This window comes from Zosterops lateralis (genome assembly GCF_965231275.1).
Source record: "Zosterops lateralis genome assembly, chromosome: Z".
NCBI classification, from domain to species: Eukaryota; Metazoa; Chordata; class Aves; order Passeriformes; family Zosteropidae; genus Zosterops; species Zosterops lateralis.
In genome coordinates, this window is record NC_139800.1 from 790,074 (window position 1) to 817,711 (window position 27,638).

The 27,638-nt window shown below is 49.0% G+C and overlaps 1 protein-coding gene across 1 annotated transcript in view; it reads right to left on the reverse strand.

Moving 5' to 3' along the window:
• Positions 1 to 232: 232 nt before the first annotated feature.
• The window catches only part of ME2 (malic enzyme 2), a gene marked incomplete at its 5' end in the record, with an annotated part of 49,004 nt that continues 21,598 nt past the window's right edge, over positions 233 to 27,638 (reverse strand). Inside the window, 14 exons of the mRNA XM_083882825.1 lie at positions 233 to 5,493; positions 6,527 to 6,625; positions 7,144 to 7,214; positions 7,908 to 8,010; positions 13,885 to 14,027; positions 16,089 to 16,203; positions 16,293 to 16,406; positions 17,257 to 17,354; positions 17,464 to 17,573; positions 17,863 to 17,966; positions 18,541 to 18,702; positions 19,066 to 19,141; positions 20,229 to 20,378; positions 21,791 to 21,924. Of these exons, the coding sequence (XP_083738951.1) occupies positions 5,344 to 5,493; positions 6,527 to 6,625; positions 7,144 to 7,214; positions 7,908 to 8,010; positions 13,885 to 14,027; positions 16,089 to 16,203; positions 16,293 to 16,406; positions 17,257 to 17,354; positions 17,464 to 17,573; positions 17,863 to 17,966; positions 18,541 to 18,702; positions 19,066 to 19,141; positions 20,229 to 20,378; positions 21,791 to 21,924 (1,629 nt within the window). The 3' untranslated portion in view covers positions 233 to 5,343. The remainder of the gene's footprint in view (positions 5,494 to 6,526; positions 6,626 to 7,143; positions 7,215 to 7,907; positions 8,011 to 13,884; positions 14,028 to 16,088; positions 16,204 to 16,292; positions 16,407 to 17,256; positions 17,355 to 17,463; positions 17,574 to 17,862; positions 17,967 to 18,540; positions 18,703 to 19,065; positions 19,142 to 20,228; positions 20,379 to 21,790; positions 21,925 to 27,638) is intronic.

Here is a 27,638-nt window from a genome sequence, read left to right on the forward strand (position 1 = left end):
ATGGGCTGTTCTCGTGGCCCAGCCCCGGGCACCACCATCCCCTTGTCCTGCCCTGGAATTGTCATTTGGGATGGACCCCGAGGGGCTGGAGCGTGTCCAGGGCAGGGAACGGAGCTGGGGAAGGGTCTGGAGCCCCAGGAGGAGCTGGGGAAGGGTCTGGAGCCCCAGGAGGGGCTGAGGGAGCTGGGGAAGGGTCTGGAGCCCCAGGAGGGGCTGAGGGAGCTGGGGAAGGGTCTGGAGCCCCAGGAGGGGCTGAGGGAATTGGAAAGGAGCTCAGCCTGGAGAAAAGGAGGCTCAGGGGATCCTTCTGGCTGGTGGGACCAGATGGTCATTCACGTTCCCTTCCAACTCAAACCACCCTCTGATTTCATGATTCTAGGAAAGGACCTTAAAGATCATCACATCCAACCACTTACAAAACCCCTTTGCAAAGGGACTTTTTCCAGTCTTGGACAGATCAAGCATTTTTGATTTTTGTTTTGCTTTTTTTTTTTTTTTTTTTTTCAGAATAAAAACCATCAGGTACCACTTAGGCAAAGGGAATGCATTTTTTACTAAGAAAATAGAAGACTAGAACACACATTTCAACAGAGTTACAACGTTATAAAGTAGGAAGAAACCCCAACCAGTTCACATTTTACATAGTTTTAGTTTCAGCTGAGCAATGACCCTCCCAGGCACAGCCAACCCTGTGCAGACAAGGCTGGAACTGCTCCCCAAGCGCCCCAGCCAGGCTTACACTGATCTGCGTACAGGTAGATATGTTTGAGATAGAAATAAATGCAGGTTATTTCGCTGTTTTGTTGGCAAACCAGCCATCTTTAGTCCTAAGAGTATTTTTATTCCCGTTAGGAAGGATCTAGTTGAAGGATGGATGAGACAAAGTCGATGGCAGGCGGAGAGCCGAGTTCAGCCGAGCGCCAGTTTGGGGAATGCGACTCCTGGTGCAGCACAGGCAGGACGTGGTGACAGAATCTCTTCCTGCAGCTGCTGCCCTGGCCCGTGGAGCCCCCAGCACCGTGGGTCAGTGCTGTGGGTCAGTGCTGTGCCCACAGAGAGCTCCTGGCAGCGGGGGAAGCGCGGGGTTGGAGCTGTGCTGGACCATCCTCAGCGCTCTCCTGCAGTCCCACGGAGTGCTGACACCGTCCTGACGTGTCCCTGGGGAGCAGGCAGGGCAGGGTGGGCTCACACAGAGTCAGATGTGCCTTCAGCAGCAGCAGCAGCAGCTGAACGGCTTGGCCCAAATTCAGCTGCCAAGCCAGTGCAGTCAGAGCTTTGCTCTGGGTTTGCTCCCTCCGTGTCACACCGGTCCCTGCCCGCGGCAGGACGGATCATCCCAGAGAGTCCAGGGATTGCAGTGGTTTCTCCAACGCAGGAAGCACCTGGAGTGAGCCAGCAGCCCAAACTGCTCTCAGGCTGGTCTGGAGTCGCAGGCACCTCTGTGTGACCGGCAGAGGAGCTCAGCCCTGCACCTCTGCAGTGAGAAAGAGCCCAAGAACTGCCCGAGGCCCAGAGTCAGCTGAACTAAAACCAGGGTTGGAGCTGTACAATAGTGATCCCCACGCTCCCACAGGAACAGTCACCACGGAGAGCTGCTAATGAGAAGCTAAAAGGTGTATCGTTCATCTTTGCAGGTACTAGCAGAGGAGTGTGACAGAGTTAACTTTTATCCCCGTAAAACAGCGTGCTGGAAACAACAGTACAAAGAGGAAGACACGCACTGACCACAGGAAACCCGTTACACACCACTCTGCAGGTAAAGTGACACTTGGTTTGAAGCTTGGAAAACAAAACACAACGGACCAGGATGCATCACTGTCCACAAACGTAATGGAGAACTTGTGCCACGAGTTGCACTGGGGGTTTAAAATGTTTCAGACACAACATTTTAATCGTCTCCTTCTACGTGTCCCGTTGGCACCTGGGCAGAGGCTTTAGGAACACACAAACCTTGGCAACATCTTCAACAAAAACACATGTACTGTATAAAGAAAGGCTGTGCTTCATTAGATACCTTTACTCCCCCCTAAACACTTCTTGCAGGTTGTTGCCAAGAGGCTCAGTCCTGCTCCTGCTGATTTTAAGGAAGCAAAGTCGGGCAAATCCTGGAAAAGACTGACCTCAGTGAAGTTCCTGATCCTCTTAGAAGGGTTCTGCGTGCCCCAAAGAGATGTGGAAGACACTCTTTTGTATCATTTTGTAAGTCACCAGGGCTGTGTGACAAGCTACAGCACTGGTGGTCCTTTAGGTGATGTGTTTTTTTGACTTACACGATGTAAGATGACAAAATGCATCCTGGTGACACCTGTTTCCCTTTGCATACTGTCTAAGAGAATTTTCTGTACAGAATAAGGACCCAGTAAATATTTTGAATAAGCCAGCAAAGAGACAAAAATCATGTTAAGTAGAATATGAGAAAGGAAACTGGTTCTTTACTAGCCAGCAAGATTAGCAGTTGTAATTAGTTCAAGGATTAACTGTACCTGAAGAAAAACTGAATGTGAATCAATGTATCTTAAAACCCTATATATTAAAAAAAAAAAAATAAAAATCTGGAAAGGACAAAAGAGGGAGTGAAATGGACTTTAAAAACTCTGTGAGCTGGCAGGTTACCTGTTGCCAACAGGAAACATTGGCTGCACACCAAAGGGAAAATCCCACCACGTCCACACTGCAGGCTACAGAGGATGCACAGAGCCTGGCAGACAGAGCCCAGGAGGGTGTGCATGGCCCAGAGCTGGCTGGCACCACCCAGCTGGGACAGGGGACAGGGGACAGAGCCAGCCAGACCTCCAGCACACCTGAGGCAGCCCACAGGACTCCTAAGGGCTGCTTTTCCCTCCCCTCTGCAGTGGGATTTCCAGAAAAATTACTGTGCAGGAACATCTGTGCTTGGGAAAACCCTGCTGCCAGCCAGGTCTCAACGATCCCTCCCTGGCATCAGCAGGGGGGCTGTGCCAGAAAGGGAAAGGGCTGCTCAGAACAGGGAATTTCCCTCATCCTGACTGCAGGATCCTTGCCCAAAGCAGGGCCCCTGCTGCTCACAATTCCCCAACTCCAGCTCTTCCTGAGTGCTACCGATGGCCACTGGTTATGGACAACAGCTGCTGTCCTTGAAAATGAAATAATCAGACTGAAGGGGTGGGCGCGGACCTGTATTTCCTAAGGCAGAGCTAGGGAGTGGTTCCCCTGCCTCTGTGATCACTCTTAGCATGTGATCAGTGCATTTTTGGGTGATTTCTGTTACTCATCTGTCTAATTGGGCTGTTGGCAGAAGGGAGGAAGCTGCTGTGTTCCCAGTACTCTGGAGTCCAGTGATGCAGAACTCCACTGGCACAATACAACTGGATTTTCAGAAGGCAAAAATAATTCATACATTGAATAAATAACTTTTTTTTCTTTTTTCAGTAAGATCACTAATTTAAATACGATAAAAACAAGGCATAGCAAAAATAGATGAAAAAAACACTCTTTGTAAAAACATCCTATGTGTGTGTTGGTGTTTTTTAGACATTAACTTGCAAGTGCAAGCTCATGTGCATGTGCAACTCAGGACTCAGCAGTGAAGCACTTCGAGCCCCACCACACAACATTTTACCACAGCTTGAATACCACAGTTTTTTCCCCACATCACTCTTTTCTGTGTTTATATAATCAGTCTTCTTTTCCCACTCAGGCAGTGCCTTCCCACAGTTTACTGTTCTTTGTATGAACATAATTTTCGAGCCAGAGATTAGGCTGTAGGTGTAAGGGGGGTACTGAGACCACTTTCCCTGCTCTGCTCTGGCCTGTTTTGTGGAGAGATTGTGTTTTGCTGTGTAACTGAAGCATGAGAGCAGTGCCTGCCATGGGTGAATCCTGAACAAGCTTCACTCTGTCTCTTTGGATGATGCTTGTCAGTACAGCACTGCTGGCACATCCATCGAGTTATTTGCTCCTGTCCTTTTTCTGCCTTGCCTGTGGGACAGCACAGTGGCTTTATTTCTGTTCCTGACACATGGCTGCACACTGGGGGAAATCACAGACTGTGTCCATCACTGGTGTCCCTGCCTGTCCCTATGGAGTGACCAGGGCACTCCAGCCTCACTCCCACGGGATCAGGGGAGTGTTCACTGCAGCAAACCTGCAGCACCAGCCCTGGCAAAGGGAAAACTCAGCTGGAGATTTCTGTTCTGGAGTGATCAGTGCAGAGCTCGTAGGCACTGCGTCTTTTGGGTCCAGTGTTCACAGGGGCCAGGAGCACAGGGAACACTTGGTCAGACTCATGTGAACAGCTGCCTGACAACATTTTCTGCTTCAGCTTCATCAGCTGCCTGCGGGGTGGTGGTTCAAAGTGAGTCCACTTTGGAGTGTTTGAGTCTGCAATGCCATAAAACATCACACACCAGTCTTTTTCTGAGAAGAAGGGGGTGCAAGGGAGAAAACAACCTGGCTTAAATCGAACAGAATCTTGGAAAATTAAAAAATTAAGTAAGAAAATCCTTTGGTACATCATCTTGCAGTCCACTGTGTAAAATCCCCTTGTAAAATCTCTAAAAGATTTCCATAAATTACTTCAGGTCCTACCTCTACCCGATAAAATTCATTCCGCAACAGCGTGGCTTTGTTTTTAAAAGCTATGAAGTGATTATTATTATTTTCTGGCTTCCCAAGGACAATTTGAACTAGTTCACATTTTTCCTGAGAACAGATTTCATGGAGTGATGAAAACAAGACTGCAAACTTTCCTGCAGACTCCACACAAGTACATCTCGCTGCTCCTCAAGGAAACAGCAGCCAATGCCACAAGGATGTCTGGACATCTTTAAACATTAAACAACACAGAAGGCCCATTTAGACTCTTGGAGTGGTCTTTAACTGCCCTTTTTTTTTTTTTTTTGACAAGTGGTGTCCCTTGGTATCACAGCTAATGCAGTGTGACAACATTAGGACAATTAGAAGACTGATTATTAAAGGCAGAAATGCGTAATTCTGGAGATCAGTGGTGATGAGAGAGCTACAGTTCATCATCAAACACAGGTAGCTAAAATGTCATTAATGGAATTCTTCAGTGTGGTGCTGGCTCTGAGCTAGAAATGCAACGTCATTATTTAAATTAATTTTGGAGGGCTCTCTCATCCCTGTGGCAGATGCCACCATCCATACAGCTTATCAGGTACTCAGGACAAACCAGGTGAAAAACAGGTTACGACGGGGGAGGGGAGAAAAGAAAACAAACAAACAAAAAAAAGGCAACGCAACGAGCGGAAATAAATTACAGGAGCCAAAGATCATGATTTAAGTTGGTCTGAGAAAGGGATCCCTGCAGAGTAGGAGGCACTGCCTGAGGGGTGCGAGGCCACATCACTGCACCTTGGACTCGGGCCAGTCGTAGACGTCGGGCATGAAGGAGTCGTACTCGTAGGTCCAGACCTTGGAGCGCACGTAGCTGTTCTTGTCGGTGGGCTCGGGGTAGTGGAAGGCCATGTTGTTGGCGTACAGGAACTCCATCACCTGTGGGGTGACACATACACAAACACACACCGGGGTTGGCTCCCAGCCTGCTGCCGGGACAGGTAGCTCACACACAGAGCACCCACACCAGCTCCAGGGCTGTAACAGTGACACACAGAGCACCCACACCAGCTCCAGGGCTGTAACAGTGACACAAGTGACACACAGAGCACCCACACCAGTTCCCGGGCTGTAACAGTGACACAAGTGACACACAGAGCACCCACACCAACTCCAGCGCCGTAACAGTGTGTCTTTTTTGGGGTGCAGCTACAGCCTTTCTAGATCCCAGTCAGCCTCTCCGTAGAGAAACTGCTTGAGAAGAATTCAGGCAGCAATTCCAGCTCACACAACCACACACTTTACTGGGAGCCTTCTCTGCTGGCTCAGATCAATTCCCCAGATCAATTCCAGCAAGTGTTTATTCCCTGTGCTGAAGGTGAATCCTGAGCTAAAGAGAGGGACCATGTGGATTTTCTCAGTTATTCAGGGTCTCAGGTTAGTGGGTGGTACAAGGGGCAGGGCAGGGGGCAAGTGACCATAGGGAAGAGAGGAACAGGACACCAGGCCCCATAACCAATGGGGAAATAGGGAAAGGAAATACCATGGAGGGGTGATAATTTGCCAAACCCAAAGAGAAAATTGCACAATGTCTGCAAAGATCCAAGGGGGAGAAGCCTTTGTTACAGCTGGGGTATCTTTAATCTTTGCTTTTCCAGGGCAGGGCAGTTGGAAATTCCTTTAATGGCACAAAGGACTCCACACAGTGCCTTCACAGTCCCCTAATGCCTCGGCCAGCATCTCAAAATTTAATTTCAGCAATCAGAGGGGCGTGATTTTGGCCCCTGGTCGCTGCCAAGCTGAAGCATCCAACAAAGGGAACGTTTTTATGGGCATCTCTTATTGCAGGCACAAAGAACTGGGCACTCTGTGCCCCAGCAACTCGTGTTCAAGGGTCACACTGTGCAATTCAGCAGGTTAACACAGACATAAACCACTTTTAGTGCAGAGCAATTTTATGTTTCACACTCACCTTGACAGCAATATTAATAGAAACTTCCCTGATATTGGACAGTGGAGGATAAAGTCTGCCTTGTGCAAGCTCTTCATCTGTCAACTGTTCTGCCAATGCCTGAGTTAGAGAAACAAACATTTTTTATTAACTGCACCCCAGGTGTGACTAATAACACGCTAGAGCACCTGAGAGAATCAAGTTGCTCTGAGCACCAGAGTGCTCCCAAAGCACTGCAGTGAGGCATCAGAATCTCAACGTTTTCAGCCTGAGGAACTGAGGATCAGCACACTGTGACCGTAAGCATTGAGCAAAACCAGCTCTGGCATTCCAGGGAATGAATTCCCCACAGCCACGGAAACCCCTGGCCACAGTGACAGCTGCAGAACCCAGGGCAGGGCAGGGCCCTGCTGCCACAGTAATTTACACAGGGACACACTTCCTACTTCATTAAAACTGCAATGGGACCTGATTCTTGGCACAATTTCATTTGATCAAAACATCAAAACACTTTTTTTTTTTTCCACTGTGGAGGGATAAACCAAGAAAAACCAAACAGGAAAGCACTGTGTTCCACCAGGATCAGAGCAAACCCCTGGTGTGTCAGAAGCCACAGCCTGCTCTGCCCCCAGACTCACCTTTGCAGCCTCCAGGAAAACCTTATCGCTGATGTGCCGGACACTGCTGAGGATCACGGCCAGAGCCACCCCTGCAAGGAAATCGCTGACACTTAGGGCCACACCACCTTAAAACGGGCAGCCTGCCCCTGAGAAGCTGCCAGTCATCTCCAGAGTTACCCCTGAAAACCTTCCTGCACCTTTCTGCACTCAGTGACAGAGCCATAGGATGGTTTGGGTTGGAGGAGACCTTAAAGATCATCTGGTTCCAGCCCCTGTGGTGGGCAGGGACAGTTTCCACACTCACAACACTGTGACCATGTGTGCAGCCACTGGACAGGGGAGGTGGCTTTCAGAAGGGGTTGGAGCTTTGCAGCTCAGGGAGGAAAGGGGAAGGCACAGAAACATTCCCAGTCCTGGTTTTCTACCCCCGCCCTGTGCAGATACCACTTTTAAAACTATCAATTCTGAGAATTATTTACATAACTTCAAGTTTGTATTTTCTCCTTTCCTCCCCAAACAAGCAGCAGAATCCATAATGCAGCAGCCTCCAAAGCCTTTAATAATAACACCCTTCTGTTTTCTCAGCAATACCCAGCTGTGTTTGCTCACTGTGTGAGCTCCATGTGCCCCCCATCTACCCTGGACTGGTTGTCCTTCAGCCACTGTTTTTTCCAAGCTCTCACATGCTGCAAACACCTCTGCATGCTGCTAATTGTGCCTCGTGCAGGGAGGGTACAGGCAGCCCAGAGCTAGAGATTAAAGGTGACAGTGTCCTGTGTTACCTGGGAAGATGTAGGCGTTGTTTCCTTGGCCTGGCTTGAAGGTTCTGCCATCCTTGAGGGTCACCAGCTCGAAGGGGCTGCCACTGGCAAACAGGCACCGGCCCTGGGGAAAGAGAGGGGCAGTCAGGGTCAGCAGCCCTGTGAAAAAACCCTGGTTTTTCAGCCTTCTGAATTGTTTTCATTCTTGGACTGGAGTTTTCTCACCAATTGTAAGATAAACGAAGACTGATGTTTTGTAAACAACATTCTTTCCAGGAGGAAGGACAAAATGATGGACTTCTGAGTTGACCACTGAGGTCAGACGGGTTCTCCTCTTGTCCCCCAGTCCTTGACCAAATCCCAGAAGCTCTATAAGCTGAGATTCCAAAACAAATTTTCCTTTTTTCCCTTCATCTCACAAACTGACCGGTGAGGGTGGTTCTTTCATGTGGTGACTCTGACACCCTGAGCAGCCACCCCAGGGCAGGGACAGGCAGAGGACAGAGCTGTGACACCCCGAGCAGCCACCCCAGGGCTGGGGACAGGCAGAGGACAGAGCTGTGACACCCTGAGCAGCCACCCCAGGGCTGGGGACAGGCAGAGGACAGAGCTGTGACACCCTGAGCACCCCAGGGCAGGGACAGGCAGAGGACAGAGCTGTGACACCCTGAGCAGCCACCCCAGGGCTGGGGACAGGCAGAGGACAGAGCTGTGACACCCTGAGCACCCCAGGGCAGGGACAGGCAGAGGACAGAGCTGTGACACCCTGAGCAGCCACCCCAGGGCTGGGACAGGAGCTGTGACACCCTGAGCAGCCACCCCAGGGCAGGGACAGGCACCCAGCAGAGCTGTGACACCCTGAGCAGCCACCCCAGGGCAGGGACAGGCACCCAGCAGAGGACAGAGCTGTGACACCCTGAGCAGCCACCCCAGGGCAGGGACAGGCAGAGGACAGAGCTGTGACACCCCGAGCAGCCACCCCAGGGCTGGGACAGGCAGAGGACAGAGCTGTGACACCCTGAGCAGCCACCCCAGGGCTGGGACAGGAGCTGTGACACCCTGAGCAGCCACCCCAGGGCAGGGACAGGCACCCAGCAGAGCTGTGACACCCTGAGCAGCCACCCCAGGGCTGGGACAGGAGCTGTGACACCCTGAGCAGCCACCCCAGGGCAGGGACAGGCACCCAGCAGAGCTGTGACACCCTGAGCAGCCACCCCAGGGCTGGGACAGGAGCTGTGACACCCTGAGCAGCCACCCCAGGGCTGGGGACAGGCACCCAGCAGAGCTGTGACACCCTGAGCAGCCACCCCAGGGCAGGGACAGGCACCCAGCAGAGGAAAGCTTTTGTTTAATCACATATTTGAGCTGTGACTTGGAGAAACCCCCCCACACACAGAGAATGAAGTTAACCCTGTGTTAACCCTGAGAGCACCACGAGCAGCCACAGGGCCCTTGCAGACCCTGAATAATGGCCCCTGTCACAGGAGGCTGCAATGGAGTGTAAATAATACATCACTTTCTTACTGCGGGGTGGGAGGGCAGAGGGAGGAACTGCTGTGTCAGACTTGGCTGCCACAGCAGTGAAAGGAGTGAATAATGTGGTTTGCTCATTCCTCCTTTGGAAAGGGTTTCAATTGGCACAAAATATCAAAACATGTCTGAGCGTGAACCACACCCTCTAGATAAATGACCCTCTTCTCAAGCAGTAAAACCGCTGAAAGCAAAAAAAAATCTTTACTTTCTTTTGAGTAACAGGTTTAGGAACATCAGTTTAAAACCTTTCAGGCTCCCCAGGACTACTGTGTTTGAAAACAAACTACCAAAGAAGCTGCAGGCTCTGGAAATGCATTTGAATGTCAGGGCACAACCACAACAAAAGCCTTTTTGTGGAGGGAGCAAAGCAAATGGATGCAGGAGAGTACAGGACTAAAAGACAAAGAAAATTAAAAGGCAGCAGAAGCACAGAGAACACACAGGGGCTTCCACAGGCATATTACAGGTGCCATCTAGTGGGAAAAAAAAATGAGGAATGAAAGGTTAGTGGTGGTATCTTTGTTTCTTTGTTGCCTCTGGTGCAGCCTGAGACGCCACCCCCGCCAGGACCAGGCTGTCCCCAAGGCCTGGGGACAACAGGGGGTGACAGCTCCCATCCCTGACAAACTGCATTAGCTCCACGACAAAGACAGGGACGCTGGAGATTTTCGGAGAACCACACAATAGTCAGGGGGTTCTGGAGTCTATTTCACGGGTAATTACTGCATCTTGAAGGGAAAATACATTTTGAAGGGCGAGCTATGGGTCCAGCTGAGGACATGTCAGAGAAACAAAGAGCACGGTGACAACAAACAGCTCAACTGCAGGAAAGTTTAAAGGGACAGAAACATTACAGGATTTATGAGTAAGGACTGGAGCAAAACTACACCTGTTCATTTACTGACCAGCACTGCTTAATTGCCCAAACAACCCACGTGTAAAAACAACTGGAAATGCAGAAAATCATTAATAAAATAAAATATGGATGCAATACAGGAAAAAAACCCCAAAGATCTTCTCTCCACGGGGCTCAGCCTTTACTGTAAATACCACGGTGCTGTTACAGGGAGGCTGCCTGACCCCAGGGAGCAGTGTCCTGCCTCTTCTCCTGACAGCGAGGTCCAGCCCCTCGGGGCTCAGCCACGGCCAGTCAGCCTCTGGCCTTAAAATATCTGTTCATCTCCTCATATTCTATAAGAAGTGCAAGCAAAAATTAGGTTGGTTGCCCCTCTAATTGGGCTCCTGGCCTCCTTCAGCTAGAGATGGCAGCAGTTTTTACACTGATTTATGCCAGCTGAAGTCTCGGTTGCACAGCTAACTCCTGTTTACCTTCTATCCAAGGTAGTGGAATTTATACACTGAAACACTGCCCAGTTCACTCTTCTGGTTAATGCAAGACATCTGAGAGATATTAAATTACCTTCATTTAAAAGTTTGTCCAGGGCAGGGAACGGAGCTGGGGAAGGGTCTGGAGCCCCAGGAGAGGGTGAGGGAGCTGGGGAAGGGTCTGGAGCCCCAGGAGAGGCTGAGGGAGCTGGGGAAGGGTCTGGAGCCCCAGGAGAGGCTGAGGGAGCTGGGGAAGGGTCTGGAGCCCCAGGAGAGGCTGAGGGAGCTGGGGAAGGGTCTGGAGCCCCAGGAGGGGCTGAGGGAGCTGGGAAGGGGCTGAGCCTGGAGAAAAGGAGGCTCAGGGGGGACCTTGTGGCTCTGCACAAGTCCCTGACAGGAGGGGACAGCTGGGGGGGTCGGGCTGTGCTCCCAGGGAACAGGGACAGGAGGAGAGGGAACGGCCTCAGGCTGGGCCAGGGGAGGCTCAGGGTGGATATTGGGGAAAATTTCTTTATCTAAAGGTCTGTCAGTCCCTGTCACAGCTGCCCAGGGCAGTGGTGAGGCCCCATCCCTGGGGGGATTCAAAAGCCCTGTGGATGTGACACGTAGGGACAGAGGTGGCCTGGGCAGAGCTGGGAATGGTTGGACTCAAAATGGTGTGAAGGCTTTTCCAACCCAGACGATTCTGCTGCTAAAATGTATGATCCAGACTTTGTCCAGAGGCTGCCACTGCGGGCTGCAGGTCTCTGCAGCAGGAGCTCCCTGAGCTGACAGCCCCAGGAAGGCGGGAGAGAATCCAGGTGTCAGATGGGGACAGTGGAGGGCCACCCTGGCTGGGAGGGTGGCACTGCCACTGCTGGGGCTGTGACACTGGCAGCTGAGCCCCAGGACAAGGACAGGGCAAGGGAGGAGCTCACAGCCTGCAGCAAGGGACAGGGAGAGGCCTCCACCCGCCCATTTGGGACTGTATTAAAACAATAAAATAGGAACAAAAGGAATCCCTTTCAGCAGCCGCAGCCCGGGGCCTGCAGGGGGTCAGCACAGAGACCCCCGCAGCAGCTGCAGAGTGAAGGAGCAGCCGGCCCGAGCCCCAGAGCCCCCGCCGTGCCCGAGGGTGGGGCCCACACCTCCCTCCCCTCGGCTCCCTGCAGAGCCCATCAGCCCCCCATAAAAACCTCAAAAGGACCACAAAACTGCCCTTTAAAGGCACAGCCGAGGTCTGCACGGGCCAGCAGGATAATGGTTGGGTTATTAAGGAAAAAACCAGCCCCAAACCCCAGCTGGGAGCCCCGCGGGGTGTGCTGGGGGTGTGCAGGGGTGTGCTGGCTGCGAGGGGAGGGCGCAGGACGGGAAGGGGTGTGTTTGTTCCTGACTGACTCTGTGGGGCTGCCAAGGTGCCACAGCTGCTGGGGACAGAGGTCACCCCTGTCTGGGGACACCAGGGGACAGAGGTCACCCCTGCCCTGCCCTGACACACCAGGGGACAGAGGTCACCCCTGCCTGGGGACACCAGGGGACAGAGGCCATCCCTGCCTGGATGGGGACAGAGGCCACCCCTGTCTGGGGACACCAGGGGACAGAGGTCACCCCTGCCTGGAGACACAAAGGGACAGAGGCCACCCCTGCCTGGGAACACCAGGGGACAGAGGCCACCCCTGCCCTGTCCTGGGGACACGAGGAGACAGAGGCCATCCCTGCCTGGATGGGGACAGAGGTCACTCCTGCCATGACACACGAGGGGACAGAGGTCACCCCTGCCTGGAGACACGAGGGGACAGAGGCCATCCCTGCCTGGGAACACCAGGGGACAGAGGCCACCCCTGCCTGGAGACACGAGGGGACAGAGGCCATCCCTGCCTGGGAACACCAGGGGACAGAGGTCACCCCTGCCCTGCCCTGACACACGAGGGGACAGAGGCCACCCCTGCCCTGCCCTGACACACGAGGGGACAGAGGTCACCCCTGCCTGGGGACACGAGGGGACAGAGGTCACTGTGCCATGACACACCAGGGGACAGAGGCCACCCCTGCCTGGGGACACCAGGGGACAGAGGCCACCCCTGCCTGGAGACATCAGGGGACAGAGGCCACCCCTGCCCTGCCCTGACACACCAGGGGACAGAGGCCACCCCGTCCTGGGGACACGAGGGGACAGAGGTCACTGTGCCATGACACACCAGGGGACAGAGGCCACCTCTGCCTGGGGACACGAGGGGACAGAGGCCACCTCTGCCTGGTGACACCAGGGGACAGAGGCCACCCCTGCCTGGGGACACGAGGAGACAGAGGCCACCCCTGCCTGGTGACACCAGGGGACAGAGGCCACCCCTGCCTGGATGGGGACAGAGGCCACTGTGCCCTGACACACCAGGGGACAGAGGCCACCTCTGCCTGGGGACACGAGGGGACAGAGGCCACCTCTGCCTGGGGACACGAGGGGACAGAGGTCACCCCTGCCTGGGGACATGAGGGGACAGAGGCCACCCCTGCCTGGATGGGGACAGAGGCCACCCCTGTCTGGGGACACCAGGGGACAGAGGCCACCCCTGCCTGGATGGGGACAGAGGCCACTGTGCCCTGACACACCAGGGGACAGAGGCCACCTCTGCCTGGGGACACGAGGGGACAGAGGTCACCCCTGCCTGGGGACGTGAGGGGACAGAGGCCACCCGTGCCAGGGGAGCACAGGGCTCCACAGGTGACAGGTGACTGCTGATGGCCTCTGCAGGACTGAGTGCAAGCACAGCCCCTGCACTGCTGGAAGAGCTGCAATCACCTGCTCCAAAGACTCTGCTCAGCCTTTACATTGCAAAGCTTGCTCTTAGTCTCTGCTGCGAGGCCAACACGCTTCATTAAAACACAAAATAATTAAAAAGGGCGGTGGGAAACAAGACTGAATTGATCAAAGCCACCTAACAGCACTGCTGGTCATTCTCTTAGAGAAGTGGTAACAAAATTCGGCCTATTTTAAGCTTCGCAAAACATTGTCAGAAATGGTGAAAAATCTTTTCGAATCACCCCCATTTACTTTTGGCAGAAGGCGATAAAGACCCGTCCTGTTCCATCAGGAAGCCCAAGGAATACCGGAACACTCAGAGCCCTGGTGTTCAGCCCCTGACACCCAGCCCAGATCACACACCTCTGTCACGGTGTACGCCTCCTCTGCAGTGCACTCGGCCTTCACCGTGGGGTTGCTCAGGGCAAACACGATGGGCCGCTCGTTGATGGAGGCCATGGCCTTCAGCACCTCCTTGGAGAAGAGACGCCCTGCCCCAGCAACTCCTGGAGAAACACACACAGAGAGAGAGACAGGATCAGCAAAAATTTACCCTGAATTTTCCTAGTTTTTACCAGATTTTTTTCCCATTTCCCCCCCAAATTTCCCTGAATTTTCCCTGAATTTTTTTTCCCCAAATTCGTAATTTTGTAGGGAATTTTTGGGGAATTTTTTTGGGATTTTTTTTTTTTTTTGAAATTTTGGGATTTTTTTGGGAATTTTTTAGGAATTTTTTCTGATTTTTTTGTGAATTTTGGGCTTTTTTTTTTTGATTTTTGGGGGAAATTTTCGGGAATTTTTTTGGGGGGGAATTTTTTGAGATTTTTTTGGGAATTTTTGTTGGGTTTTTTTTTTTTTTTTAATTTTCGGGAACCATTTTTTATTTTTGGGAGAATTTTTTAGGTTATTTTTGGAGATTTTTTTGTGAATTTCTGGGGAATTTTGGGCAATTTTTTTGATTTTTGGGGGAAATTTTCAGGAATTTTTTTTGGGGGGGAAATTTTTTGAGTTTTTTTTTGGGAATTTTTTGGGGATTTTTTTTTTTTTTTTTTTTTTGAATTTTCGGGAATTATTTTTTATTTTTTGGGAGAATTTTTAGGTTATTTTTGGAGAATTTTTTGGGAATTTTTTGCAAAATTTTTTAGACTTTTTTGAATTTTCTTGTGAATTTTTTCTGAATTTTTTGGGGAATTTTTTAGGATTTTTTTGTGAATTTTGGGCAATTTATTTTTTTTATTTTTGGGAATTTTTTTGGGGGGGGAATTTTTTGAGATTTTTTTTGTGAATTTTTGGGGGACTTTTTTTTTTTAATTTTCGGGAATTATTTTTTATTTTTGGGAGAATTTTTAGGTTATTTTTGGAGAATTTTTGGGGAATTTTTTGCAAAATTTCTTAGACTTTTTTTGAATTTTCTTGTGATTTTTTTCTGAATTTTTTTGGGAATTTTTTAGGAATTTTTTGTGAATTTTGGGCAATCTTTTTTTTGATTTTTGGGGAGAAATTTTCGGGAAATTTTTTTTTTGGGGGGGGGGAATTTTTTGAGATTTTTTGGGGATTTTTTTTTTTTTTTTTTTGAATTTTCGGTAATTATTTTTTATTTTTTGGGCGAATTTTTTAGATTATTTTTGGAGAATTTTGGTGAATTTTTGGGGAATTTTTTGTGAAATTTTTTAGACTTTTTTTTTCTGAATTTTTTTGAGGATATTTTTGGCAATTTTTTGGGAATTTTTAGGACAGCCTCCTCACATTCAGCCCTCAGTCTCCCACCCAGGGCAAGGCTTCTCTGGGGATGGAAACCAGGCACTGCTCCTGGCTGACTGACATCCACAGTTTTCACAGCAACACCTGCTGAGTGTGCTCCAGAAGCCTATTTCACATTGTTTTTTGGTGCGGATGTGTACAAAGAAGATAAGCAAGTGGGAATTCCAGGTGGTTTGTAGATGATTCATCCCAGCTGGGTGTTACCTGTGCAGTGCACACCTGACACTGCTCCTGGCCACGCCCAGCTCACAGGTACAAACACACAGCCATGGTGTATTTGTACAGTGGCTACAAGCTTCAGGGTACTCAGCCAAAGAAAAAACAAAAACAAACAAAAACTCTCTCCTTTTCCAAATAAATCACGTGCCAAGGAAATTGCAGTCACACCAGGAAATACCTGTAATCCTATCTGCCCTCTGCAGAGAGGCACAGTTGTAAATAAACACCTGCAGATGTCAGTGACCTAAGAGCTGCTGCTGATCTGCTCCTTCCAGCTGTGCAGCTGGCACAGCCTGACCAGGGGAGTCTGGGGGACTGAAGGTCTCAAAACACCCAGACAACTCCAGTTAGGGATCTCCTGTAGGAAACACCATGGTTGTGGCTGCTCTCTGTCACTAAGGACACGAGGTTCACAAGGAGCACCACAGCTCAGAATGTATTTTCAAGCAGAAAACTGACCTCACATTTCCATCCTATTTACACCAGCAGAAATGCAGTAGGCTGTCACTGACCTGCCTGGAGCCCTGTCAGCAAATTAAAGGCAGCCAAACCCCACACTGTAGAAAAATAAAAATAACCTCCCTTACCAATGATGGCTGAAGGCCGGAGTACATTCACTGCCTCCTCAAAAGTCTTTGGCATGTCCTCTGGAGGGGGATGTGTGAAGGGCTCCTGGTTGGAATCCACCTTCTGCTCCCGGCCCTGCAGACAGAGCGTTGTTTCCTCCCGTGAGGGCACAGGGAGGGCAGTGCCACCCGTGCTGTGGAACCCCAGGGGTGGTGCTCCCCTACCTCAACCAGCAAGCCGAACTTGTCGAACATCCATATCCTGCTGTAGGCCTCCTCAGAGGACATGCCGCTTTCCATCATGGCCATGACAATCAGGTTGGCAATCCCCAGGGCGGCCTGGCCGAGGAAAGGACTCGGGTTTGTCACAGGTCACAGCACAGCTCTGCCCTCAGCATCCCCCCAAACCCTCTCTGAACACAGGCAATGTTCCCCTGGCTGGGGTAGGCTCCTGGGGCAGCAGCCTCACACCTGCAAGCAGCACAGGAGGGGCAGCTCTCCCAGGGGCTGTGAGCTGTGCCAGCTACACCAACCCACAGTGACACAAGTGCTCAGCCCCCCTGCCATGCGCTGTGTGCCCCCAGCCTGCCCCTCCTGCCCAAGAGAAGGGTGTTCCTGGCCCCCCGTGCCTCCCCTGGCAGGAGAAATGAGGCACAGACAGATGCAGAGCAGGGCTCAGTGCAGCACCGGCCAATTACTGCCATCAGGGCCTTTCCCCAGATGGAGGACTTCTCAGATAATTAAGTTATTTTGTCAGCACCACAGGAGCAATTGTGCTGATGTACCAAGAAGCACAGAGCTGCTCCTGGCGCTGCAGCACCACTAACTGGTGCCTGCTGCAGACTGAATCACCTTGCTGAGAAAAACTCCCTGTACTTCTCTCCAGTGCTATAAAAATTATCACGGTGGTCTCACTACATCATAATTTTATGGTGAGTTTCCCTTCAAATACACACAAGTCCCTGATGCTTTTTTCAAGGCCATGCAGGAAAATGAAGAATGTGAGTCCCTGCAAATGTTAAACACCTTTCTTTCACACAGTCCTGTTTAAACAGAGTCCTTTCTGCTAATGCATTTCAGCTGGCCTTGTATGAAAAGTTGTGCCATGGAATTCAGAGAAAACCTCCACGATGAGAAAATACACATTTCAAATCTCTCTTGCTGCTCTCAGGGCCTTAGGAGGGCTCACCTCTCCCGCTCCAAGGAACAGCACCTTCTGGTCTGTGAGTGGTTTCCCAGTGGCTTTCTGTGCTGCCAGCAGTCCTGCCAAGGCCACTGAGGCTGTGCCTGTGAAAGCAGAGCAAATCTGAGCGCAGCTGAACACACCTACAGGGCAGGTTGTGGCTTTGGGAAGAACTCCTGCACGGGTGTCAGGGAACATGAACAAAGGGTATACCTTGAATATCGTCATTGAAGGTACAGTACTTCTCCCTGTATTTCCTCAGGAAGCGGAAAGCATTGTGGTTCCCAAAGTCCTCAAACTGGATGAGCGTGTTCTGGCCATACCTAGAGAACAGGGCAAACACCCCCATCACTGGACAGAGCCAGAGACAAGAACAGACCCTGCTGTGATCAGTTATCTCTGGGGCAGGCTGTCCTCAGCCTGAGCACCTCTGTCTCTGCTCTGTGCCTGTTTCAGATAACAACAAGCAGCGTGTTCTAGGTCACTGAGGATGTCACTCCAGGGACACACACGCGCGCCTGCCTCAGCTTCTGGTGCTTTCCTTGCTGCTCAGAAGGCTCCTTCAAGGACAGAGAGTCAGGGCTGCTGTGTGGCAGCAGCTCAGTGTCGTACCTGTCGGTGATGGCCTCCATAAACTCATCTATCAGGTCGTCGTAGACCTGCGAGCGATCCCTCTTCTGGTACAGCCCCATGTAAAACGGGTCCTTTAGGAGTGTCTGCAGAGGAGAAAACCAAAGAGAGCAGAGGGTGAATCACTGCCCTGCTCACAGGAGAACACTTCACACACTCCACACAGCCCTGGAACAGCCCCCACCCAGCCTATGTCAGTGTTCTGTAATTTCAGCCGGCACTTGGGGCTTGGTGGTGGCCGCTTCTAAAACGGAACAAATCGATACTGTGAACAATAAACTGCTCTAATAAATCTAATTCCCATTTCCAGCTTCTGAGAAGTCAGGTCAAAACTGACTGACTGCCTGTCTTGCAGTGTTCCGGCATTCCAATTACTTCCAGATGCACCCTTTCATGGATAAATTAATGGGCACTTTTAAATCAGAGTATAGTGAATTCCAAACCACTTACCCTCTGCATAAAATTTTTGAGTTTATCTTAAATAAAAGTGCTCAAAAAAAACCCCCCAAAAAAAAAAAAAAAAAAAAAAAAAATCCCACAAAATAAACCAACCAACCAAACAAAACACCACAAAAAAACCCAAAACAACAACAAAAAAACCCCCACTGCTATAATATGGAATATTAAAAAAAACCACTCGTTTTTATAGGGGTAACTCACTGTGTTATCAGTCCCAACGTCGATGCACACGGGCAGGCATTTATCTGGGTGTATCCCTGCACAGGCTGTGTACAAACACAGCTTTCCCACTGGAATTCCCATCCCATACACCCCCAGGTCTCCAAGACCCAGTATTCTTTCTCCATCAGTGACGACAACAGCCTGATAGGGAAAAAAAAAGAGAAAGAAATAAAAAAGCAGGTCAAATCATACATGATCACTAAAATTTATAAGGATTAGATCAACTGCAGTTGTGTTTTTTTCCTAGCCACAAACTGAGGTATGTTTGCACAATCAAATGAACAACAGATGAGGAGCATTTCCCTCAACCCATAAACCTCACATTTAGGATAAAACACTGATCTTTAAGATGTGCATTACCTTAATTAGCTGCATTCTGCCATCATCGCTAAAGAGCCAAGAATTACTTATAAATATTTATGTTCCCTTCGAATACTAGTAAATCTTAAATTACTCAGCTGAGATGGAATAACAACTAGAAACTAAATCACACAGTGACAGTACCTTCACGTCATTCTCTGGCCAATTGCTCACAATTGACCTGATGTGGCCTCTGTCTGAGATAGAGATAAATAATCCTCTGAAAGAAAGAAAAACAAACAAACCCACAAGTCAGAAATATTTTGTGGGTGACAATTAGAATTTTCACCAAAACTAAGTGTTAATCAGGGCAGTTTAAAATTCAAAGTTTTACAGCCACTGACATAAATCACTCAAAGGACAATATCTGTTCCTGCCTGGGGCGTGACCTAAGGAACCCACCTGGAATCATCCCACCTCAGCAGGGAGTGAGGGAGAAATCCTTTTCAATCTGCATCCCCTTCCAGATGCCCTGTCCTGACACAGATCCTCAGACCCAAAGGAGGGACTCTGATAGCTGGGGAAATCCCTCTGGAATTACAGAGCTGTATGGACCCACAGAAGGGACTCTGATAGCTGGGGAAATCCCTCTGGAATTACAGAGCTGTATGGACCCACAGAAGGGACTCTGATAGCTGGGGAAATCCCTCTGGAATTACAGAGCTGTATGGACCCACAGAAGGGACTCTGATAGCTGGGGAAATCCCTGTGGAATTACAGAGCTGTATGGACCCACAGAAGGGACTCTGATAGCTGGGGAAATCCCTCTGGAATTACAGAGCTGTATGGACCCACAGAAGGGACTCTGATAGCTGGGGAAATCCCTCTGGAATTACAGAGCTGTATGGACCCACAGAAGGGACTCTGATAGCTGGGGAAATCCCTCTGGAATTACAGAGCTGTATGGACCCACAGAAGGGACTCTGATAGCTGGGGAAATCCCTCTGGAATTACAGAGCTGTATGGACCCACAGAAGGAATTCTGCTGGGGTAATCCCTCTGGAATTACAGAGCTGTTTGGCACCTAGAACAGCTGGAAGCGGGGCTGAAGCCCTGCACTTGGGATATTTATTTAGACATCTCCACGTCTGCTTTCAGATGTTTGGTTTCTCAGTATAAATTGTGTCCTGAGATGTATTTTCACAAACTTTCACTGCCCTGACTCGGCACGAGCCTCGTGCGGCTGAACCCAAATGAAAACAAAACAACCCCTTTCCAAACCTCAGGCAAACAGGACGTTTTAGTGACGTTTTCCTGCAGGGAGAACATCACTAAAAGCAGCAGCAGAGTGTGTTTGGTGCCCTTACTTTGGTCTCCTGAAGATGTGTCCGTACTGGGAGCAGGCCAGGCCCACGGTGGGGGTGTACACGATGGGCATTAAGCGCTCAATGTCGTCCTGCAGCACCCTGTAGAACAGCTTCTCGTTCCTCTCCTGGATACCCATGATGTAGATGTACCTGGAATCAACCAGCAAAGGGAAAACTCCACTCACTGCATCCCATTCCTCCTTATTTCCTCGTGGAAGTCCCACCTTCCCTCCCAAGTCAGGCTTCCAGCACTAAAGGGAAGCTGGAAAAGAGGGAGCAGCAGCACTGAAGAGGTGAAATAGAAATTCCTGGCTGGGACACACCGTGTGTGATCACACTGTGATAAAAGACAACCCACGGGTTTACTGCAGGATGCAGCAGGGAGCCTCCTTACTGCTACAAACAAAATCATAAACAATTTTTCACCCAAAAAATGTGTCTTGTGAATCCCAACATCAACACTGAGCCCTATCAGGAAGCTCATTCTGAAGGACTTAGGTGGGTGTGTCAATTAAACATGAATTTCTGCAGATTTACCCACCAATTTGCTGTGTATCAACCCATAGTGAGTCCTGCTGACCCAAGGAGATCAAGATAATGAATTAACATTCTGCCCTAGGCTACAGCAGCTGGGCACTCAGCCAGCACAGATGACACCACTGTTTTGGACCAGCAAGTGACATGATGTGGATTGAAGAGCCACCTTTCAGTTCTGATGAGAACAAAAGAGCTTTGATGTGGTCCAGTGAGCCCCAAGGCATCCCAGTTCTCCTCCTGCCTGCAGCAGACTGTGTATTTTTACAGGCAGAGATATATAAAGATTATGTGAAAACAGTAACGGGATGCTAAAAGCGCAGCGCTCTAAAAATAAAACAAAAATCCTTTGCAGTTCACCAAACCAGTGGGTTAAGTGATAAAAGACATTAAAAAAAAAAATACACATTATGAGACTCAAAATTCTACTCTCGTAGTTCCTTTTTAGCAGCAACTACTGTGTATGTTAAGCACTGGTTTTGGTGCCTCAAACGCTCAATTTACCTTCATCATCACACATTTTTATGGAATGGGCTGAGTGCCACCTTCTGTGCTCTAACAACCTGCCACTCCATCTCAAGTATCACAGAAACACGTATTAAAGGTTATGGGCAGGTTTGCAGCTTTGTTACTTGTTTTCACACATTCTCTTCTGGTGTTTTATGACCCAGAAATACTGGGAAAAAAAAAAAAAAAAACAACCAACCAACCAACCAACCAACAAAAAAAAAAACAACAAAAAAACCCCAAAAAACCACAACAAACACAACACCAACCAAAAAACAAAACAAAAAAAAAACCCCAAAAAAAACCAACACCACAAAAAAAAGCTTCCCAACCTCATTTAACCACGGGATGAAAGCAGTTTTCTGTGCCAAAGTGAAAACAACACCCAAGAGCTGAAAAACCCAGCGGAGGCACGAGAAACCTTGGTTATCCCCACGCAGTATTTTCACATTTCCATTTTATGTCCAGCCTCAATATTCCTGTTTACTCACACAACAGGACGAGGCTGGAGCAGCACTTACTTTTCCAAGGGGTCAGTCATCTTTGCCAAATTCTTGTGGAAGCGTAAGGCTTGGATGTCCTGTGTCTCTATTTTGGGAGGTAGGAGTCCCTGCAGCCCAAGCATTTGTCTCTCGTGCAGGGTGAAGGCCATGCCCTGAAAACGAGAGGTGAGCAACAATTATCAATCCTGGAACTTCCTTTTCCTCGGAACTGCTCCCCTGCACCCTTTTCTCCAGGCAGGGTTGGGTGTGTTTGCCTCTCCTGGGGTTTTCCTCATGGATATTCCTTTTGACCACAGCTTGCCCACATTTCCCAGACCTTGTGCCCTTGGCCAGATTTTGTTGTGGAATTGGAGAGCAGCCGAGAGGTCCTGCTTTCACTTTTTTTTTTTTTTTTTTCACTTTTATCCCCTGCAAGGAGGGGATAATTTAATTCTTTAATTGCTTCACCTGGGTCACCAGGTAAAGGGCCCTGCAGCCACAGGCAGCAACACTCACCCCACAGATTTTTATTTGAATTGCTGCTTCTTTCTGCACACACTCGGTAATACAGCCTGACCACCAAGTTACTGAACTGCCCTGGGGCTTCTGTTAAGATCACAGCTCAACCCAAATACTAATTTTCACTCAGGGATAGATCTAATCTATTTGCCTATTACCAAAAACCCTGATTGGTAGCAAATTACCCGAGTTCAACTGTAAAAACTTCCCATTCTTCTCAATTTGGGAGACTGTGGACAGAAAGTGGATGGAATTTTAATTTATTGTTATTTAAGTATTAATTTGAACTGTCTCTCAACTTTTGGATTCTTAATGCCAAATTAAAAAAAAAAAAAAAAAAGAAAAAAAAAGAGATTAAAAAAGCTTTCTAAGGCTTGTTTTACACCTTGTAATTACACTCCAAATTCCTCCTGCCATCAGAAAGGTCAGAGAGTCAGAATATCCTGACCTGGAAGGGACTCACAAGGATCATCCAAGTTCAACTCCTCAACTGACAAGAAAAAAAAAATCAGTATTTTTCCACCTGACAATAAAGGCATCAATTCTAGAATACAAATATTTTTACCTCTGCTTATCTGAGAACAGACTCTTTGCAGGTATTTGTAGAAAGCATACCCATTCAAAAACTTCTAAAAAGAGTTGTAGTGTAATTCATCACACCTTTATGGTTTCTAAACAACAGTCCTTAGAGAAAAGAATCCCATCATTAAAATATGTACTATTTTTACATGATTTTTCTCTTTCTATTTAGGTCACATTTAATATCGTTTTGTGGGAAATAGAAGAAACCATAAAACTCCCACAGCAGTGTGGATGGAGGCCTAGAGTTAAAAAGATACAAGAGTGAGGACAAGGAACAATAAGACTGTGCTTTTCTGCTGTGCAGAGTCAGGCCTTAGCAAGTAGAAAAATATGTTAAAAATACGTTAAGCAAGATAACAAAGTTTAATAATGAGGCTCTGTGCTGTGTTTACAGAAGAATATAAAAAAAGTTCCTGAGTAACAAGAAACATCAAACAAGCACCTATTGTTAGATATAAAGTATATGTGTAGTTTTAATGATTGGTTTATGCAGATGCCTGTGAACTCTGAACAATTTACTATTGGTTATAAAACTTTCCAAAGGCCATGTAACAGAGAGAATTCTGGCTGCTGTTGGCAGGGCTGAGCTGTTGCCATCTTTCAATTGTCTCTCTCTGTCCTGGGGCTGATGCTGCAATAAAGGGGAATTAGATCCATCAGAATAGTGTCCCACCTTCGTCTTAAGAAGAGATAATTGCCTATCCATCAAACTGTTGGAAGACACAGACAGGATTATTATAAAGATCCGTGTCAAGAAGTGGATAACACTTGCTCTCAAAAGGAAAAAGCAAATCCTCTCCTGTGCCTGCCCTGCTGGTCACGCCGGGACTGAGCTGGGGACAGACCTGCTGAACACACAAGGTGAGCTCGGAGTGACTAAAAATGGGAAACGATGTGTCTCTTGAACAATGGGATGCTTATCACCAATTAAAAACACTTACCAAATCTAAACCTCATATCGAAATCGATAAAAATGAGCTGAGGGACCTCCTAACTTGGGTGAATACCAACTTTCCTATTTAGTGGGCCCTAGATCTTCTCTCACGTTTGATCTCTAGGACCTGGCAAAGCGGAAACTTTATAACTTTATAATTTCTTCACATTTCAACGAGATCAAACCTTGGCCAAGCCGCTTCCTGGCTGCCATGCGGTGTTGGGCATTTTTAAACAGCCCTCCCCACCTGTGGCTTTCCCCTGTCCCCGGGGTGGACCCGGGTCTCCTCTCGCTGCCCACGGCGGCTCCTGTATAAATTCACTCTCCTCCCTCCTCCCGGAGCTTTAGCCAGCTCAATGATTAGGAGGATTTGGAGAGAATTATACCAAGGGCGAGGTGAGAGATCTCATAAGAGCCCTCTCCCTAGGACATTTGTCCCAGGCATTTATTCTTCGCAATTCCAGGGGAGAAAGGGGTAGAACAGAGAAAAGGGAGACAATTTATAGCCCTCGGCTCAGGGAAGAGACAGCTGGACCACAGCCAGTGGGGTCAGAGGAGGAAGGAAGGGTCACTCTGAGTGCTCAGGGACTCCAGGGGGTCAGAAGGGAAAACCATTCCCCTAAAGGATTACAACAGGCTCCCTCAGCTCCTCACAGCCCCGGTCCCTGCATGCCTGGTGAACACCCTTCAGACCCCCGGCTCTCTCCGTGCCCCGTCTCAGCCCCTTGATCCTCTGCTTGCTCCAACTGCTCCGGCCCTGCCGCGGCTCTGCCCGGCACAAATCCCTCCGTGAGCTCGTGTGGATCAGCCTCAGCCTGGGGAACCCGGGTCTGCCTCCATCAGAGCCCCACACGGCCCCGAACGGCCCCAAACAGCCCCGAATGGCCCCAAACAGCCCCACACAGCCCCGAACGGCCTCAAATGGCCCCGAACGGCCCCACACAGCCCTGAACGGCCCCAAATAGCCCCAAACAGCCCCAAACGGCCTCAAATGGCCCCAAATGGCCCCATACAGCCCCACATAGCCCTGAACGGCCCCACACAGCCCCGAACGGCCCCACACAGCCCCGAACGACCCCAAATAGCCCCACACAGCTTCACACAGCCCCGAACAGCCTCAATCAGCCCCAAACAGCTCCACACAGCCCCAAATAGCCCCAAACGGCCCCAAACAGCCTCAATCAGCCTCAAACGGCCCCAAACAGCCCCATATGGCCCCGAATGGCCCCGAATGGCCCCAAATGGCCCCAAACAGCCCCGAACGGCCTCAAACGGCCCCGAACCGCCTCAATCAGCCCTGAACAGCCCCAAACAGCCCCAACGGCCCCAAACAGCCCCAACGGCCCCAAACAGCCCCACACAGCCCCACACAGCCCCGAACGGCCCCAAACAGCCCCACACGGCCCCAAACAGCCCCACACGCCCCCCCGCCCCCCCCACAGCCCCATACGGCCCTAAACAGCCCCGAATGGCCCCACACAGCCCCACACAACTCCAAACAGCCCCGAATGGCCCTGAACGGCCCCACACAGCCTCAAACGGCCCTGAATGGCCCCAAACGGTCCCACACAGCCCCAAACAGCCCTGGCCCTGCCATCCCGCCCCGCAGACCTCTCCCCACCCCTGTCCTTGGACCCCCTGGGCCCTGATAACTCAGCCCTGCTGCCTCTTCCCCTGCATTTCACCAGCAGTTTGACATTCCCTTTATCCCCGGCTGTCCTTCCCCTGCCACCCCGGCCTTTCCCAGAGCTGACACCGGGCTCCTTCCCGTCCTGGCTCCGGGAGGGCATGAACGCTGCCCAGCCACTTATTCCCAGCCTCAGAGAGAGGGAGAAGAGTTTGTCACCATCAGGGAGCTCCACAGCCTGTTCCCACAGCCAGGACATGCCAGCTGTGATAAATGTGGCATTGGGTAAAAATTCGTGATAAAAGAATATAGCAATATATGTTAGATTGGTATTAATATAAAATTAAATAAAAATATAATATAAATAAATATAAAATAAAAAATATATAAAATATAAATATATAAAATATATTATAATATATTAAATATATTATAATATAAATAAATATAAATAAATAAAAATAAATATAAAAATATAAATATATAAAAATATAAATATATAAAATAAAAAAATAAAAATTAAAAAAATAATATAAAATTAAATAAAATTAAATAAAAAGGTACAGTCTGTAGAAACTTTCCCCCAAGCCAGGTTTCCACCGTCCCCCAGTCCTGGGACAAAGAACAGGACAGGAGCCATCAGGAGGAACAAAGACAATCGGCATCGCACCCAGACAGAGAAATTCCTCTCCGAATGAAAAGAGAATTCTCCATCAAGGAATACACATTGAAATAAACATGGGCCGGGCGAGCTCCATCCACATGTGAAAGGACCTTCCCAGAATATGATCTGCAAAGTTCGACAAATCCGGGAAGCCCATCCGAAAATTATCTGGACTATTTGGACTATCCTGGCCACCTGTTTCACCTCAGGACATGAAAACCCCTATAAAACCCCGAGCTGCGACCTGCTCCGTGTGGATTTGGGAAATCCGTGCCTTAGAGTGTGGACCCCTTATCCACCCGGCGCTGCGCTGTGAATCCTTTTGTGGTTTTCTCTCTTTATTGGTGATTGGATTGTTTTATTAATAAATTGTTTCTTTGCCGTTGCATTTATAACACCAGCCTTACGGTCTCCCTCATGGTAACGGGGCAGTTTGCAGGGAAGGGCAGGAAAAGGAGCAGCTGCATCCAAAACACAAACCACACAAACTGCTTCCAGCTCAAATGAAGCTAGGAAACACCCTGCATTCACTACACAAATACCAGATACGAAATCTAGCTCAGATGATGATTTTGCCTTGACTAAATTTGGCCCCATAAATACAAAACGAGACCTTGATTTATTTCTGTCTAACTCAAAGAATCCCTCGTTTTTTGCAAAAACTGGGGACCCTCCAGCAATCATTCCGTAAAGTATTTCACTATGTTTACCTAATTGGTCTGAGATCAGCCGAAATCTCAGGCAGGACAGGGATTCTGATTCATTAAATGGACAACTCCTAGCAGTGTCTGTGGGACACTGTGGAAATTATCTCAACCCTCAGCATGAATCTGTATCACATTACAAAATCAAAGAACTCACACAAGCAATGAAAGACAGTGGGCTGACCTCTCTCTATTTTAATAATGTGGCAAAAAGCATTTTTAATTCCTATGATCTTACTCGCGCAACGTGGCTTCCATGATTTTAACCAATTCACAATTTGATTTTAATCAATTCACAACACATCTTACGGGACTTGGAGTGGAGGAAGCTTCTGAACAGGTAAATAGATAATTATTTCAGTAGTCCCTATGCTCAGTTTAGTATTTCTCAATTAGTGGGGGATGGCCCAAATGACAAGGCACAAGATCAGGTGACTATATTGCCTAGGGGGTATATATATGTATATATATATGTGTGTGTGTGTGTGTATATATATATATATATATATATATACTGCTCAAAGATATAAAAAGTGCAGTGAGAAAAGCCTTCTGGAGGGTGGAACCAGCAAGGATCCAGAGAAATTCCTACTCCACCATCACAGAGATATTGAAAGGCAATGCTCAGATAAACCAGCTCATCCCTTATTAAAAGCCTGTCTTTTTCTAATGCAAACGAGGAGTGCAAAGGAGTTATCTCAGCTTTGCCCAAACAGCCACTGCAGTTCCTCAAATGTGTCACTACAGGACATGAAAGGAATGACATGTACACAGTCAAGTCCTCAAGGCAAAAAGAGGGAAGTTTATTTTTCTGCTTTGATTTATATAGATTTTGGACAACGACCACGGATTGGAGG